This window comes from Falco cherrug, chromosome 17 (assembly GCF_023634085.1).
Source record: "Falco cherrug isolate bFalChe1 chromosome 17, bFalChe1.pri, whole genome shotgun sequence".
Taxonomy (NCBI): domain Eukaryota; kingdom Metazoa; phylum Chordata; class Aves; order Falconiformes; family Falconidae; genus Falco; species Falco cherrug.
In genome coordinates, this window is record NC_073713.1 from 5,034,581 (window position 1) to 5,046,272 (window position 11,692).

General features: G+C 50.3%; 1 protein-coding gene across 2 annotated transcripts in view; it reads left to right on the plus strand.

The window, feature by feature from the left end:
* The window catches only part of ETS1 (ETS proto-oncogene 1, transcription factor), a 78,625-nt gene extending 70,111 nt beyond the window's left edge, over positions 1-8,514 (plus strand). For both annotated transcript variants that reach the window (XM_055728500.1, XM_055728499.1), the window contains 2 exons: positions 2,787-2,905; positions 3,485-8,514. In XM_055728500.1, coding sequence (XP_055584475.1) covers positions 2,787-2,905; positions 3,485-3,700 — 335 coding nt within the window. In that variant the 3' untranslated portion in view covers positions 3,701-8,514. The remainder of the gene's footprint in view (positions 1-2,786; positions 2,906-3,484) is intronic.
* The last annotated feature ends 3,178 nt before the right edge of the window (positions 8,515-11,692 follow it).

An 11,692-nucleotide genomic window follows, 5' to 3' on the forward strand; every position in this document is an offset into this window, starting at 1 on the left:
AAGCCGGCCCTCTCAGCACTAATTACAGCTACACTTGCCCACCAGATGATGCAGGGACCTCCAGCATCCCTTCCCTGAGCATTTCACCTTCCTGCCCTGCAGTCTCGCCAGAGCTGTTTTCGGGCACGCAGGCTCGGGCATGTGCCGGGGTTTGGTTCCTGCCACCTTGTGCATCGCCTGCCTCGCTGACATTTTGGAGTCATGCCCCAGCGGCAGCAGCACATCTGCAGGGCCTCCGCTGCCTTCCCCTCCAGCAGGGCGTGTGTTTATAGGAGCTGAGACATGCCTGCGAGCCCTGCAGTAAACACATTCTTGACATAATTGCTTGTCCAACATAGAGGAATTTGGGGTTTTACGCGTGTCCTGCAGGCAGCTCGGAATAGACCTTGGGAATCCCTGTTCCAAGGATGACACCGCTTCCTTCAAAATCCCAAAATACCCGGCAGAGCGACACCTGGTGCAGCAGCCCTACCTCTCTTACTGGAGAGAGGGTGAGAAATTGCTGGGTTTCCCGACACCTCTCCATGCCAGCTGGCAGCCAACCTGCGAGCACCAAGCGTGAACTGCGCTGGCTGCTTGGCTCAGGGTTAACGACACTTGAACCTTGAAAGGCTCCTGCAGAGCCAGGGTGGTCCAGGGGTATTTCGAGGGCAGTTGCTTACCCGAACCTGCTGCCTAGGTGATGGTCTTCCATCCATCTTATTTTGGGGAAGGAATAAAAAAAATAAATCCTTGTTCTCAGCTGGGCAGGAGAGAAATCAATGTGAGGTGATGAACCTGGTCTTGCTTCAGTTTTGTCTCCTAGGGCTGTTTCTCTGTTAACCTGATTTGGATGCTTTCTGTGTGTGGGTAGGGAATTGGTGTAAAGTCAGATGGGCCAAAAGAAACTGTCCCCAGCCGAATTCACCTGCGATTCCCTGTGGAGGAGCTCAGGCGGCAGAAATAACCTTTTTGGTCCCATGTTTTCTCTGCATTTAAAGCTCGCTGCTATAAATAGGTCTAAGCTTTGAGATGCGGTGGCATTTCAGGCCAGGGTTTTGGCTCTTCCCTTTTTGATGAGAGGCAAAGGCGTCATCTGAATTTCCTCCCTCATTTTGGAGCGGATAACCCAGCTCCATCCCTACCAGAGAGCGTGGCCGCGGAGTCAACGTCTTGGCAAGCTCCTGCCGAGAACGGCGGGCTGGAGCCTTTCCCTGCTGAGTGTCATCTTCCCATTTACAAGCAGAGAGAGATGCTGTGAGCTCCTTGCTTTGTCCTGCCCCTGGCTGTGTGATAACCCCAGGGCTTGGTGGAGGATTCGGTGCCTGCAAAACCCTGGAGTGATTCCTTAAGGATAACAGGAGCGAAACGATTTGGGGAGGGCTTGATGGGGCACAGCGATTCCCCCGTCCCAGAGCCAGCTCTCTCATTTCCTCCTCCCCAGCAGCTTGTCTGCTTTTGAGTCATTTTAAACCTTGTGGAAAAAGGGGAAGAGCCCTCTCTTCCCTCCGAGGGTTATCCTGCAGCCACAGCTCTGGCAGTCTTCATTGTCATTCATGGAAGGAGGCTGTTCTCCATCCTTTTTTCTGAGTACAGAACTTTTTTTTTCCCCCTGCTTGAAGCATGTGCTCATTGCTGTCAGCAGGCAGGTTTACCCCAGCCTGTGCAGTTCTTTTTGTGATAAATCATTTCCTCTGACCTCTGGCTCTGTTTATTATTATTATTGTCATTCTTCTTATTAATGATATATTCTAAGCTGTGTTTAAAACATGGCAAAATCTCTCCTGAAACATGTTGCCCAGAGCTTAAGTGCAGTATTTTGGGTGCGGCTGCATTTGGACGTTGCTCATCAAAGGGAATTTGGCTTGAAGGCTTCTCCTCTACCTTTGGTTGGGACACGAGTGCGAAGAAGAGATAAGTATTTCGAAATCACTCCACGTACACAATTAATCCAGCCAAAACCAGGCTGCGAAGCCGCAGGCTCTCAGTGCAGTGCACCGGGTACTGCAGGTTAGATGTGTCGGGCTCAGGACCCCGAGGCAAATTGCTGTTGGCCAAAATTAGCACCCAGCGGAAAGATGGAGACTGCGGCGTTGTAAGGAGAGGCTGAAAGTATCTGGCATGGGATGCTGCGCGCCGCTGCGTGCCTCTCTGGCTGGATTAGGGGAAGCAGCAGCCGCAGGGAGGTTTGCTTATGGCTTTGCTAAGGCTGTGCCAAGACCATGATGGGGAGATCCACCCGTCCTGAGCTAGTGAGATCTGTCTGCCAAGCCAGGCAGCCCTTGTCTTTGCCACACAGAGCTTAGCGAGCCGATGTAGCCCATTCCTGCAGCAACATGCCCCGGAAAGAGGCCAAATAATTTTCATACCTGGGTCTCCCTTTATCTTGGTAAACAGTGATGGAGCAAAGAGTCAAGGTCGGGAAGCAGGAGTCTGCTGGAGTTCATGCGATGGCTAGCAGCTTTTTGGCACAGGGGAAATGATGGTGCTCTTGTGCCAAGACAATGGCTCCTTACTGTTTGGATGCCAGGAAAATAATCCTATTTATGTAACTCGAAGTGAAGCATTCCAGTGCATGAGTATTCAGCTCTTACTGCAAATAGGAAGCTCTTTTACCTGCAGGATTTAACTCATCTCAGCCCAGACCTTTCCCTGTGGCTGCTGATGTTGTTTGTGGGGGTTTTTTTTGATAGTAGAAGGTCTGTTTTTTTCAATGGGCACCATTTGCATGTGATTCCCCCTCCCCGGGACAGAAGGAGCTGTGCTTTTCCTAACATTAGTGTCTTATGTTTCCTTTGTCTTTCTAGGCAGTGGACCCATCCAACTGTGGCAATTCCTGCTGGAACTGCTCACTGACAAGTCCTGTCAGTCCTTCATCAGCTGGACGGGTGACGGCTGGGAATTCAAACTTTCTGACCCAGATGAGGTAGAGTGTCTTGGAATTAAGTGCACAGCCCAAATTCCTTTGAAATATTGGTGTGGATAACCCTCCCCGCCTGCCTTCAGGGATGAGATTTGCGCAGTCACGTTATTCTGGTCTTGGGTATGTGTAGGGAAACTGGTGAATTAGAGCCCAGCTGGAAACTTGTTAAAAATTGGGCTGCAGTAATATCTAGGAAGCAGTGATTTGTGCCCAAAGTTGGTGGGAAGTAGCTGAAACACCGCAGAGAGGCATAGTGCCAGGGCTCTTCAAATAGGATGTGTACAGGTGGAAGGGGGGACTTCCTACTGGTTTGGGGGAACAGATGGGACGTATGTTCCCTTCCCTGACTTACATATCCTCATAGAGTCCTCTGCAATGTTCTGCCACTGCATGGAGGTTGGTTTTCCCAAACACTAACGCTTGTGACCCATCCGTGTCCACCTTAAAGATGAGGAAAGTGCTCTCCCCTGCCTCGTGTCTGGCAGCGCTGCTCCCCAGTAGCTCCACTGAGCCAGACTGATTTTTCCTTCCCTTCCCTGCAACGCGCATCCCCCCCTTGAACTCTCCTCACCCCTCTCCCAGGTGGCCAGGCGATGGGGCAAGAGGAAAAACAAACCCAAGATGAACTACGAGAAGCTGAGCCGCGGCTTGCGCTACTACTACGACAAGAACATCATCCACAAGACGGCCGGGAAACGCTACGTCTACCGTTTCGTCTGCGACCTGCAGAGCCTGCTGGGCTACACGCCCGAGGAGCTCCATGCCATGCTGGACGTCAAGCCCGATGCGGATGAGTGAAGGTGGCCGGCCGGGGCGGAGAAGATCACCCTGTGTCATTTTGGAGAGTCGATGGGACTTTTTCTGTTGGTTCCTTTTTTATTTTTGCTGTTATTGTTGTTGTTCGTTACGGTTTTTTTTTTTAAAGAGCAACTCAGATTTGATGCTTTGAGGATGTTGGGAGAGAGGGTAGTGGAAGAGGCAAACTTTTGACTGAAACCTAAAAAGTTTGGTTCGGAGAAGGATTGGGCTTTTTGTTATTGTGAAAGCTCCAAGACAGGCTTTTTTGGAGTGAAATTCTGAGTTTTAAGAAAGCCAGAAAAATGTAGCTCACAAAAAGATAACAACAACAAACCCCTCCCCATCCCTTACTGTTCAGAAAAAAATATTATCAAATGATCCCTTTGGTTTTTGTGTTATTCACACACAAACTGACAGTTCAGGAAATGACGGTATTCCCAAGCATTTGAGGATTTTAAACTTTTTTTTGGGACGGGGAGAGAAAACCAAAGTGGGTGAATATTCCTGCTTCGGGGAGGGGCAATATAGAAGAAATCCAAGAACTGTTTCTCGTTCTTGTTACATCACCTTTCTGTCAGTTGGCTTCTTTTCTACAAAAGGAAAAAAAAAATTTGCTAGGAGGGATCAAGACTTTTTTTTTTTTTAAATTTGTTTAAAGTTTTATTTTATTAAATTTTGTGCCAGTATTTTTTTTTAAATAGTCTTAAGCTCTAAGATGGTCTCAGTATTGCAATATTGTGTGTATTTGTTTCTGTTATGCCAGCAGAGAGTTTTATCACAGTGAGGAAAAAGAAAAAAAAAAAAAAAAAAAGAATTAGTTTATGTAGACCCCACTGGAGAAGCGTAGTGCTACTACTTGGCATCTCCGAATCGTATGTGAAGGAAAATTAACTCCAAACTGGCTCCTAGTGATGCTGGCTGGGTGTGCCGCTCTTGCTTCCAGTCCCACACGCTTTGCTCCGCCGTTTGCTGATCAAGCTGGTTGAAATTTCCGCTTTTTTTGTTGCTATTAAAAAAGAAGCCTTTTTGTATTGCTGCATTTTGTGCATGAAACCTATGAAGATCTGCAGGGAAAACGGCTTTTTGCATTTTCCAAATCACTTTTTTTTGCTCAAGGAACACTTTGGTGCTTTCAGAAAATTTGGTTTGGTTTATTTTTATTTTTATTTTTATTTTTTTTGGAGAGAGAGGAAAGTGGAGAAATTCCCGTGATTTGAATGTGGTAAATGGAAAACACATAAGTTGGGGGAGTGGGGGGTGGGGGTGGGGGGGTGGGAATCGGGAAAAAGTTGAAAAACCAAAGGAAAATGTTTTTTCCGTCCTGTTTCGACCAGCTCTATCTATTGATGAATGTCTTAACTGTCCTAGGCACACTCAGAAAGGGAAATTGTCCTTGCAAATGGCTCCTTTACTGCTCTTTGTAAGCCTGATCCTGCAAACCTGTCAGGGCGTGATTAACATGAGGCGTATGACCGGTATTGCCGCGGTCTCATGTGCTTGCCCCACCGGGTTGCAGGATCAATCCCAGGAGGAGCTGCTCCGTCTGTCCTGCAAACCTTTTACAACTGGTTTGCGTTCAGAGGGGTAAATCCTGCTGCACCGAGCACTCCTGGGATGCTCTGAGCAGACAGAGGCTGACGACCACCTTCAGCGTGAGTTAAGAGGATCGGGTGCTGAGCGTTTCGATATCCAGGGGTGACCCCGAAGGTCCAGCTGCCGAATGGGATCTTTCCCTCCTGAGAGCCGCTGGGCGTTTTCTTTTTAAAGACAGTATTATGTGTTTGGACCGAAAGTACCTTCTTCCGATGTTGCTCCTCTGCCCGTCTGTGTGTTTTAGGTCGTTGCATTCATTACAGGGGCACTGTGAGACAGCAGTGAGGGGTGAGGCGGGGAGAGGCTTTCCCAAAATGCTCACTGGGCAATGCCTGCCGGATACAGGCTGATGCGTCGGGTCGGCAGGACGGGACTCCGCGTGCAAAGAGCTGAAATCCATGGGCACGTAACCCCCTTGCACAGAGGCAGTGTTGGATGGGGAGCTTGACCCCAGGGCAAGGTGATGCTCAGGGGTGCTGAGCTCTCCTCCACCTCCTCCAGAGCTGGGGGGGCCCAGCACCTCTGTATCTGGTCGTCTGGGGGCAAGTCAGCCCCCAAACTGCTGCGTGCTTAAAAAAAAGGTGAGGGTGGAGGGGAAATGAGTGGGCCCAGGGGGAGCTCCAGGCAGGGGGGATGGAAGCAGACGGCGGTTTAGGTAAGGGAGTTTATTAGTTGTGCTGTTAGCTCACGGTGCTGGGGCTGCGCATCATCCCACTGAGCACAGGGAAAGAAAAGGGTGGGATGGAGGGAAAGGAAGGCAGAGAGGATGAAAGGAAGGTGAAAGGAGCTTGCACCGAAGGAGGAAAGGGACGCTGCCCACTTGGAAGTTAAACTTCAGCTCACCGCCTCGAGCAGACAGGGAGGATGGGAGAAAGAAGAGCAGCTGAGCTGGAGAGAGGAAAGGCAAACATAGATCTGGATGAGGCCCCGCACCAGCGAGGCACCAGGGCAGAGCTCTACCGCAGAGCCAAGGCTCGCTGAGCAGGCTGGAGAGGGAGTCGAGCAAGCTGTGACAGCCCAGAGGTGTGCAGGGGCGGAGTTGTTACAGAGCATCCCAACAGGATAACACCCCAGGGGTTGGATTTTCAGCAGTTGGGGTTTTTTTAGGCGTTCAAGGTCGCTGTCCTGCGTGCAGCTGCAAAGTGCCCTTAGCTTACCCGTCACAGGCCACCTCTAGCAGCGCTTTGAAAAATCGCCCTTACGCCCTTAGAAAGGGTGCTGCCAGGAGGCCAGGCACCCTGTCTTCTGCCCCTGGCCCCATGCCGTGTCCCAGGAGGTGTCTCCTGCTTTGCTCAGATGCTCCACTGCAGCTGAAGTGCCTTTTCCAAGCAGACAACAGGGATAAAATTTCCCTCCGATGGTCAGGTATCGGCCCCGTCTTTCTGCCAGGCCGAATCCCATGTTCACTCCGCCATGCTGATTTTTTCCAGGTTTCTAAGCTGAACCTGTGTGTTCCTAGTGATTTTGGCAAGATAGTTTAAAGGTTAGAAAGGGTGAGTCGTGGAAAGCAGCTCTGTTTTTTGGAAGTAGCCCCCGGCTGGAGCTTCTCCATTGTTTCTCCCAGCTGTTTGCCATCCCAGCTCGCAGCCGGTGCAGCAGGAAAAGGGCAGTACAGCCCTAGGAATGTCAGGTTCATCATTTTCTATTTTCCTTTACTTTTTATTCCCATTCTAGAGACCATCCCAGAGAGGGCTGTGTGCTGTTTATACACTGGAAATTTGCAGATTTGTTTTTGTTTCCTTTTTTTTTTTTTTTTTAATTCTCTTCTGCTTTTTCATTGCCTGTTGAACTGTTGGCGAGGGGTGTACTGAGCCAGATGCGCTGGAACCCAAACCCTCTGTCCTCCTGTTCTTTGAGGCCGTGAAAATTTGGTTAATCCACTCACATGTGCTGGGCCAGAAGGATGGGTTTGAGAGGGATGATGGAGATCTGCCAGGGACAGGACTCGCTCCTGTGCTGGTTTCTCTGCACGGGAGCAAGCTTCACCCTTGGGAGATACACATGGCTTTTGGAAATTGGGTAATTTTGTCTCGTTTTGGAATGTCTCAGGTGCTTTTGGTGATTTTTTGGGGGGGATGTTTTCTGTGTCCTGCTCATGATGTGCTGTTCTGTGGGGGGACATGTCCCCTTGGCCCCCCCAGCAGAGCCTGAGCCTGCCTTGGGAGCGTAGCGCTTGCAAACGGCTTTCTGGGGCCTCGGCAGTCGGTATGTGGGACTTAGTAAAAGGGAAAAAAACCCAAACCCTGATGAAAAATGCAGGCACTTTTTCTGCTGCCTGTCCCTCTCCATTTCTGTGTGTAGGATGGCCGTACCCTATTTTATTTCCACGCTACCACCATCCCGCTCCTGACGTGATTGCTTAGGTGGAGAAACAGCCAAACAGGGTGAGGAGTAGAAGATCCTGTATGGGAGAACCTTCTCACGTCTTTCCAAACCAACACCTCCTCCAAAAAAATGGTCCCCATAAGCACCGATAAATTCAGATGCTGCAGGAAACATCTCCGTCTTCTGACTTTTGCTTTTCTGGAGGGGTTTTCTGTGAGGCTTTAGGGCTTGGTTGCTTGTTAACGTCGCAAAATTGGGATGCCTTGGCGTGCTCTGCTCTCTGGTAGGGTCTATATAACATCTGTGAGCTGTTGTCTACATTCCAAAGAGGTTAAAATAAATGATAAATCTATGTATACATATATGTTATAATGGAATATCTCCAGGAGTTAACTGCCTCAGTAAAAAAAAAAAAAAAAAAAAAAAAAGTCTTTTGTTTTGTTTTGTTTTGTTTTTACACATGGGATTTTTTTTTAAGCTGATAAACATAGAAGAAAAAAAAAAGAGATTGTTATATTGTGCTGTTCGACTATTTTCCAACTTGTATTTTCATATAATTTATATTTTTTAAAAGTGGAAAAAAATTTTAAAAGCAAGATTAAAAAAAAAAAAAGGAAAAAGCAGGTGCTTTTTAAAAAAACTGAGCTGAGGTAGCTTAGAGATGTAGCGATGTGTGTGTGTGTCCGTGTGTTGTGTTTTGTTTTGTTCCGTTTTTAAAGGATTAAAAAAAAAAAAAAAAGTCCCTCCTACATTGAATTCTTAAAGAAGGAGGGGATTGGTTTTGTTTTAATTGCTGATGCTGGCACATCATTTTGCTGGAGAGTTTTTTATATACTGTAGCCTTATTTCATATCGTATTTTAAACCATGTGGAATTAAAAGAAGAATAATTCATAACCTTCAGTGTCGGTGTGCTTATTCATTGCCTTTACTTTTTAAATTCGGGGAGCAAAGTGGAAAACCAATGCAAACACTTAGAAATCCCAGTAACTTTTTTTTAATTATTATTATTGTTACTAAAGAAAAGTGTGTGGTTATAGGAAATAAAGGTCTGGCTGGCATTGCAGCCTCTAGCCTTGGGGGCTGGAGAAGGGGGATGCTGTGCCCCACCGGCTCCCTCTCGCTTTGGGAGCACAACTTGTCCTCTCCGGCTCCTCGGAGACTGTCACCACTCCTCATTGCTGTCCCAGGGACAATTCCAGGGTTTCAAAATGGTCTTTCATCTTGAATCGTCACTGGGAGCTTGGGATATCTGTGGTTTACCACCTCAGATGACTTTTGTAGTATATTTTCTTCAGCAGGCCCTTGTGAAATAGGTGTAGCCAACTGGCAAAGCCCCGTGACCGCCAACTCGCCCTCGCTGCGGTGTGAAGATGCTACTGGGCACCCCCGTTCCCACTCAAGACCTCAGGCTGTGCTCCATTAAGAGAGGAAATCTGCCTTTAGGCTCCCGATAGATCAAATTAGACCATTGTGCTTCAGATCTTTGACAAATACATGTATTTTTATATATTTTGTTTTTCCCAGCAGGTTTTATGCTGGCTTGGGTATCCCCTCATCCTCATCGAGCCGAAAGGAAATCTGTGTCGTGCCTGATTGGATGGGGGTTTGATCGGAGCCCGTTAGTGTGTAGGTCTGGAAGTGCTGATTAATGAAGCTGGCATCTGGGAGAGGTTCGTGATCCAGGAGCTGATGCTTATTCATAGCGCTGGTGAGTCTGCGTGATGGGAAATTCCCAGAGGACAATATCATTGACGCTTGTTTGCTTGAATCAGCATGACGTGGCTTGGACGAAGCGTTCAGAAACATGCTACGCAGATTTGTTGAATACTGAGAAGGGCGGAGAAGTCATCTGCGTAAAAGAGGATGCAACGGATGAATCCAGGAGAAGAAATATTTATAATACCTCCATTTATAGTAATGCAGTTTGCAGCCGTGCAGGAAGCCAGATGCGCCAGGGAAGGACTGAAGGATGAGGTGTGGAGCACCACGATGGTCCTCGCTGCAGCCATAGCGTGGTCATGGGATGCCTGTGGGACACCGCTGTGTACCGAAAGCTCAGCTAACCTCCAGCGTAGTAACACCAGGGTCTGGCAGAGGGGCTGGGTGAGACTCCAAAACGGGAACAACCCTGGGGACCAGCCAGCGGGTGAGCACCCAGCCTGCTCCATCCACGTTTGGAGACGTGGAGCTCCAAGCAGGAGCGGGGCTTGCCGTTGCCTTCACCGCCAGCCAAGCTGCCGCAGGACCTTGATCCTGCCGTCGCAGGACCTTGATCTTGCCGTCGCTCTTTTCATCGCAGCTGGAGCCAGCGGACCAGCCGGTGTGGCCTCGTGCTCGGCAGAGCCCGGCCGCCCTGGGTAAATAAACAGCAAGTGCAGCTCCTTTCCCATCCGCCGCTTTCAAGTCTCTGCAGCCGCTCCATGCCAGCGGCTCTTCAATGTGTGGGAGCAGCTAAAAAGCAAAGGGGTGACTGTGCCCCCCCGTTTGGGGGGGGTGTTTTGCCTCCCTTGCAGAAGGGCTGTGCAAGCAGGGGAGTACACAGCGCTCTGCACATCCTTGCAAAACCTGAGGATGCTGCTGGTCCTTGCAAATGAGAGGGAAGGAGAGGGATTAAAAACTGAAAGGGGAGCTGAGCCGCAGGCAGCCAGCATCCTCATCGCCCCTCCCAGCAACTGCAGACTTTTAAGGCTTGCACTAAAAATACCGGCCGGTGGCCTGCCGGGGGAAGCCCCCGTGCACCTGGGTTACCAGCTAGGGAAATGACGGCCAGCAGTTAACAGCCCCGGAGCTGAGCACCCCACCTCCCTGCTCACCCAAAGGAAGCACCGGAGGTGGCAGACTAAGCAGATGCCCCCCCTTGATGCCCCTGTCCCGCCCTCTCACCTCTGCTTCCCATGCCGAGGCTCTCCGGGCCAGCACCAGCTGTAATAAATAACCTGCTTAGGAGATTTGGGATGGGGAAGCTGAGTTTGGGGAGGGAGCTCGAGCTGTTCCCGCAGGAAAAGCATCCCGGCCACAGCTCTGCACCCCCAAAAGCAGGGCCTGGCTGTTGCAGCAATGCACCCTGCGAGCAAGCTGTTAGTAAAAGAGCATCAAAGTTTAGCTTGAGGGGTGGGTTTACTGAGAGGGATGAGCTCCCCAGCAGGAAAAAAACCTGCCTGCGTGGGGAATAGCACCCGTAGGAGGGTTTTGCATGGCTTCTTGGCCCCAGGTGCTGTTGTGTGGCTGCTCGGGCGTGTGGTTTCAACAAAGCCAGAGCACCAAGCAGGGTTTTTCCAGACTCCAGCATATATATGTGTCCAGGGACACGTGCATCCAGCAGCGCAGTGGAGCAGGAGGCAGGGTGTCCCCAGGGCCGGGGGCTGGTGCCTGCGGGATGGAGGGGCTCTTCCACCCTTGAAAGCAGCCGCATTGCACCAAGAGCTGCTGCTCTAAATAGAGGCCAGAAAGCAAACGGGTATTTTTCAGGTCGGTGTCTCGAAATGAGACATCTAAACTGGCGCTTGAGGGAAACAGAGATTGAAACAGGAACCTAGATTACTGAAGGCTAAACTAAGGGAAGGGCTCTCTAGAAATCTCTGAGATAGAACAAGAGAGGTGGAAGGAGGCGGTGAAAGAGGAGGAAGGTGAATGTAGGGGAAGGCAGCAGAAGGATGGAGAGATGTAAGGAGACAGGGCGGGGCACTGCGGGAGCGAGGTGATGAGTTTTACCCCTTCCCCGGGTGATGTGGGGCATGCACACCCGCGCGGATGCACGCACCCCCTTGCACACGCATGCACCCCCTTGCACGCGTGCTGCTCATGGCTCGCTGGGGGCAGTGAGGGCCTTACACCAGAATAACTGGAGATTTAGGGCTGCTGGGAAGTATTTAGATGTTGGGCCCTATCCACCCGCCTGGGGCTCGCCTGCCCGGGGCGGTGCTGCTGCGGGGGGTGCCGGGGGTGCCAGGGATGCCTTTTGGAGTCAGCACTTTCCGCTCCACGCGCTGTTTGCTTTCCGCGGCCGGCTCCCTCCCACTGCGCCGAGGCCTCTGAACACTGTCCAACAGCAACTTTCCGGCTCCTCCAGCGG